The 5,041-nt window shown below is 51.9% G+C and overlaps 1 protein-coding gene across 1 annotated transcript in view; it reads left to right on the top strand.

Annotated features, from left to right (window-relative positions):
• Rin3 (Ras and Rab interactor 3) overlaps positions 1 to 4,347 on the top strand; it is a 114,482-nt gene extending 110,135 nt beyond the window's left edge. Inside the window, exon 10 of the mRNA XM_008821721.3 lies at positions 2,964 to 4,347. Within this exon, the coding sequence (XP_008819943.2) occupies positions 2,964 to 3,281 (318 nt within the window). The 3' untranslated portion in view covers positions 3,282 to 4,347. The remainder of the gene's footprint in view (positions 1 to 2,963) is intronic.
• Positions 4,348 to 5,041: the final 694 nt, after the last annotated feature.

The raw sequence follows: 5,041 nt of genomic DNA, 5'->3' as shown, positions 1-5,041 counted from the left end.
GATAAGATCCAGGGTGCAAATTGATATACTTCATTCCAAAATTTTGAGCTTTCTTTTTGGGAGATCTTAAGCCCTCTTGATTTAAGTAAGGTTTTAAGGGAACGAATTTGGAGTTTTTTCTGGCGTGATGTCGAATTACCCATTATAAAAGGAAATAGCGTTGTCTTAGCGTTTAATGTTCCTGTAGCAGCCTGACACTAAGGGGTTGGACCGCTCTGACAGTTTACAAGCCTTAGACTGCAGAAAGGAAAAAAACTGGCACTTTTAAATCTTTTGTTCGGCCAGGTGCTCCACAGGGGCTAGTTAATTTAAATTCTCACCTAACTGGTTTTAGCTTGAATGCCCTGGGGGGCAGGATAACAAAACCGATGAGGGAAGTTTAACTTTAGAAGGAGGAAAAGAGAAAAGAGAAATGGCCAGGCCCTACGAGTGGGGTGGCTTGGGGGCGTTCACGCGAAGACTCTAGACCGGAAAGAAAAGGAGGAAATTAGAAGAGATTTGCCAGGCCCAATGGGTGGGGAGGCTTGGGGGCACAGCCGCCTTTTTAGTCTCCTGATGGGAGACGAAGGAAAAAAAGATTTGCGTTGCTCTCCTGGTGGGAGAGATACTCACGGATCCTGTGTTTCCAGGGGCACCAGCTTGCTGGCTGGCGCGGAGTTCAGAGGCTCTCATGTTGGGCGCCAGATATGTGTGCACGGGTTTCGCGGAACACCAGCTGCTGGCTGGCACCTGTCTCTCCTGCGCTGCGTAGCTGGGGTGCGCACGTGTCACACACCGCGTTGCTGAGGCTCTCTACTACCAGGGCTGGCGGCTCTAGAGGGCTGCTGTCAGCCGCCCAGGCGGGTTCCGTCCCAATCTACCGGGCACTCCCTCTGGGTTCGAGATCCATCAGATGCCGGATCATGAGGGGAGGTGTGGGACGGGGAAAGCTTCGAGATCCATCAGCTGCCAGGTCACGAGGGGAGGTGCAGGATGGCGAAAGCAGGGTCTCCGTGAGTTGTGGTTTACGAAGAGACAGCTCTCTCCGGAGAGACTGGATCGTAGGCAGTAAGACACAGAACTCAGCTCAGTCTGACTCAGTGGTACAGCTTCTTTATTCAGTGACTCAGCTCAGCTCCAGGTCTTAGTGATTCAGCTCCGATTAATTAGGGGAAACCAGGATATTTATACTGTGGGGGCAGTGGCAAAAGCCTTAGTGGATAGGTGCTTTCAGGATGCCCCATTTACATGTGGTGGTGGGCTTCTGCCAGGCTGTCAGACAGTGCCTGAAAATCACACAGGAAAACCTGGCAGTTTCAGAGCCAGAGGCCATGTATCTGTGGCGGCTACTTTAAAGATGAGTCAGGAAGAGAGTGGGAAGGCGCCCTGCTGATAAAAGGAGTCTCTGCATATGAACGCCGAGCCCCGTGGGCTATCCGGACATGGAGAGACTGCTACCTTACACAGCAGGGGTCCCCAACAGAAAACAATAGCTACCAAAGCCGTTTGCCCCTGAGCCCTCCTCCCACACACTTCATTTCCCCATCCGCACAGGTGGAGTGAACCACATGATCTCTGCCTCCCTGTCCATGTTCTAGGCTGCCAAGCTAGCGCCCATACTCCCTTCTCTAAGCAACAGCATCTTATAACCACCTGGGGAAGCAAAAGCAAGCTTTGCTCTCAGCTTCTGTCTCTCCATGGTATAAATACTCCCAGCCTGGCCAATTTCAACTTGTACTGTTGAACTTAGTGCTGGAAGGAGACAGGCTCTCCTAAGTTGGTAGGCATGGGCATGAACCAGATCCAGGCCCCCACTGTCCCCCACAGCACCCCTGTCCCACCTTTCCTCCTGAAGGAAACAGGACTGCAGTGAGGCCCAGAGCCTGGCACTCTGAGCACTCGGCACCCTGTAATGTCATCTTTAGCATCTTCATGGCTATGGCTGATGTTGCCACTCCATCCACGAGAGGGCAGCCCCACATAGTTTCACACAGGCATGGAGGCGGTGTGGATCTAGCTACCTTTACATGCTAACTTGCTGCCATGAAGTTGTAACTGTCAGTCTCAGTTTACAGTCAAAGCAGCAGAAGTCAAGGTCACACAGCAAATGGAAGCCTGTTCAAAGCCAGAAAGGCCCAGAGCTCATGGGCTGTGCTGTATGCAGGAGTTGACCCATCCCCAGCACCTCCCCATCCTACACACTCCTTCCTCAGCTGCCCACCTAGTCTCCTCCCCCGAGCCTGCTCCCTCCCCTTCATGCCCTGCCTCTGAACCCAAAGGCTGTTCCTGCTTTTAGAGGCTAATGAACTCTGGGGTGCTGGGACTAGGATCTGCACCTCTGACTTTATGCCACCCTCCAGCATTGCACCTGAGGTGGGGAGCTAAGGAATGAATTTGAACAAAGAATGATGGTGAGTCTGTGAACTGGCCACCAGGGGGCCCACGTGTTCATTGCCAGGAATCAAAAAAGACTGAGTCCTGCTTGGGAGCGACAGCTCAGTGCAATGGGTCACCGCCCTTATGAGGCAAGCCTGATGGTCTGAGCTTGATCCCTGGAACCCACATAAAAAGTGGAAGGAGAGAATCAACTCCACAAAGTTTTCCTTTGACCTCCACATGCACACTGGCAATGCACCACCCCCCCCCACACACACACAAGCACACACAGAGAGAAATAATTTTTTGAAAAATGACTGAACCACCCAGAGTCAATCCTGTGAGGAAGTGAGACCCAGTGAAGGAAGGGTCACCCAGCAGGCTCAGTGGCAGACTAAGAAGGGGACACAGGGGCCCCCAAATCCCAGCTTCATAACTGCTCTTGAGACTCTGTCCGGGAAGGAGCCTGGGGCCCATAGAGAGCAAAGAAAGGTTCAGTGTCACTGTGTTCCCTCTGCTGGCCAGAACTACAGATGTTGGAATGGGGGTGACCCAGGACACTGCTCAGCCTGGTAGGTGACCTCAAGCCTCTTCCATTTTGCCTGCAGGACTTCATCTGTGTGTCGTTCCTGGAACCAGAGCAGCAGTCGCGGACGCTGGCCTCGAGGGCGGACACAGCAGCCCAGGCACTGTGTGCACAGTGTGCTGAGAAGTTCGAGGTCACACAGCCCGAAGACTACCGCCTCTTCGTGCTGGTGGATGGGCGCTGCTTCCAGCTGGCTGACGAGGCTCTGCCCCACTGCATCAAGGGCTATCTCCTGCGCAGTGAGCCCAAGCGAGACTTCCACTTTGTATACCGGCCACTGGATGGTGGTGGGGGCCCCAACCCGCCCTGCCTGGTGGTGCGGGAGCCCAACTTCCTATGAGGTGACCCACCTGGCCCTGCAATGACAGGATTTCCTGCGACTGGTAGACAGAGGGACTGGGACTAAGCTCTCCTGGGTCACTCCCATACACATACTCAGCCACACCTATTCATTTATCAGAGCATCTGACCACACATGTGCTCCCAACACAGGTGCCTGTGTCAGGCACACTGGTGGGCCGCCCACTGAGCATGCCTAAGCCACCAGGGCAGAATGTTGCAAAAAATATCATGAAACAGTGGCAAAGGCACTTCCTGAAGCAGTCATAACCGGGGGCCATGTTCTTCATTAGACAGAAAGGGAAACTGAGGCTTAGACAGAAAAGAGGCTCTCTAGTCAGCTGTAGAGAATAAGCCAAACCCCTCAGGCCATTCACTCTGTCTTCCCCTTGTCCCCATATCTGTAGTCCTTCCAGATAAGAACCTGAGTTCACTTTCCCCAAGACTGACTGGGGAAGGGGTTCCTGGCCCCAGCTACTCCCTAAGCCTCAGGATGGAGCCAGGATGTTTTGCACCAACCCAGGATCTCAGGAGTATCTCTCTGTATCTATCGAAGAGACCGCCTCATGCCCACCCCTGCCTCAGAGCCTGCCTTCAGCCCCCAGAGTGCCCACAGTCCACCAAGTTACCCGAGCCTCACCTGAAGCAGCCAGGCCCACACACCCAGACCACCAAACCAGGCTAGCTCCAGGATACATGGACAAGTCTAAATTCTACCCCATGGTGGGAGATCAACAGAGCCTGTCCACTGATGGATGCAGCACAGGTGGTGGTGGTGATTGCATGGTGCACTGTGGGGGTTAATAAAGGCCTTTTTGCAAATGTTAAGCCCTTCTCTGAAGGGTCTGGAGTTCTGCTTGCCAGTTCAGGTCCCCACCATCTTTGAGTTCCACTGTCCCCAGCTCTAGATCATTTCTAGAACCATCTTTCTACCCTCTACTACTCTTAGGAATACTTACGTTCACCTGGTAAACTCTTAGACATCCTTCAAAACCCATGATGGCTCATGCCTTTAATCCTAGCACTCTTTGAGTTTGAGGCCAGCCTAGTCTACATAGCAAGTTCCAGGCTAGCCAGGGCTACATGGTGGGATCCTGTCTCAAAAAATAAAACTTGGGACTGTGGAGATAGTTCAGTGGTTAAGGAGCACTGGTTGCTCTTGCAGAGGACCAGGATTTGGATCCCAGAACCCACGCAGTGGCTAACAGCCACCTATAACTACAGTTCCAGGGGCTTCGACACCCCTCTTCTGCACAACATGGGTGTATTTACATCCATGCACACAAAACACTCATAAAATAAAAGTAAGTCAGAAAATAAAAAATTACTTAAACATTCCCCAGGAAGCCTTTCTCGACTTCCAGCATTAGTTGTGCTGGTAAACAAGATATATAAAAACATGCACAGAAGTACTGCGTTTAGTTAATACCTTTTTTTTACCTTTTTTGAGACAGGATCCCATGTAGACCAGGCTGGCCTCAAGCTCACTACGTAGCCAAGGATGAGCTTGAGCGTCTAGGTCTTCCTGACATTACAGGTATGCTCCCCCACAGTCAGTTTATATGGTTCTAGGGATTGAACCCAGGGCTGGGTGCATGTCAGGCAAACACTGCTATGTGAGCTCTGTCTTCATCCCTAAAGCTGGTTTTTGTCTTTGTAGCCATCTAGCTATGTGGCTTTTCTCTTCTTCAGCTTTACTTGGGGGTAGGGGGTGTTCTGTGATTTTTTTTTTTTTAATCTTGTTGAGACTGGGTTTTCCTG

The sequence above is a fragment of the Nannospalax galili genome, unplaced genomic scaffold (genome assembly GCF_000622305.1).
Source record: "Nannospalax galili isolate Female #2095 unplaced genomic scaffold, S.galili_v1.0 scaffold107, whole genome shotgun sequence".
Classification (NCBI taxonomy): Eukaryota; Metazoa; Chordata; class Mammalia; order Rodentia; family Spalacidae; genus Nannospalax; species Nannospalax galili.
Note: the sequence above shows the minus strand (reverse complement) of the source record. Positions and strands in the feature narration are given on the sequence as shown.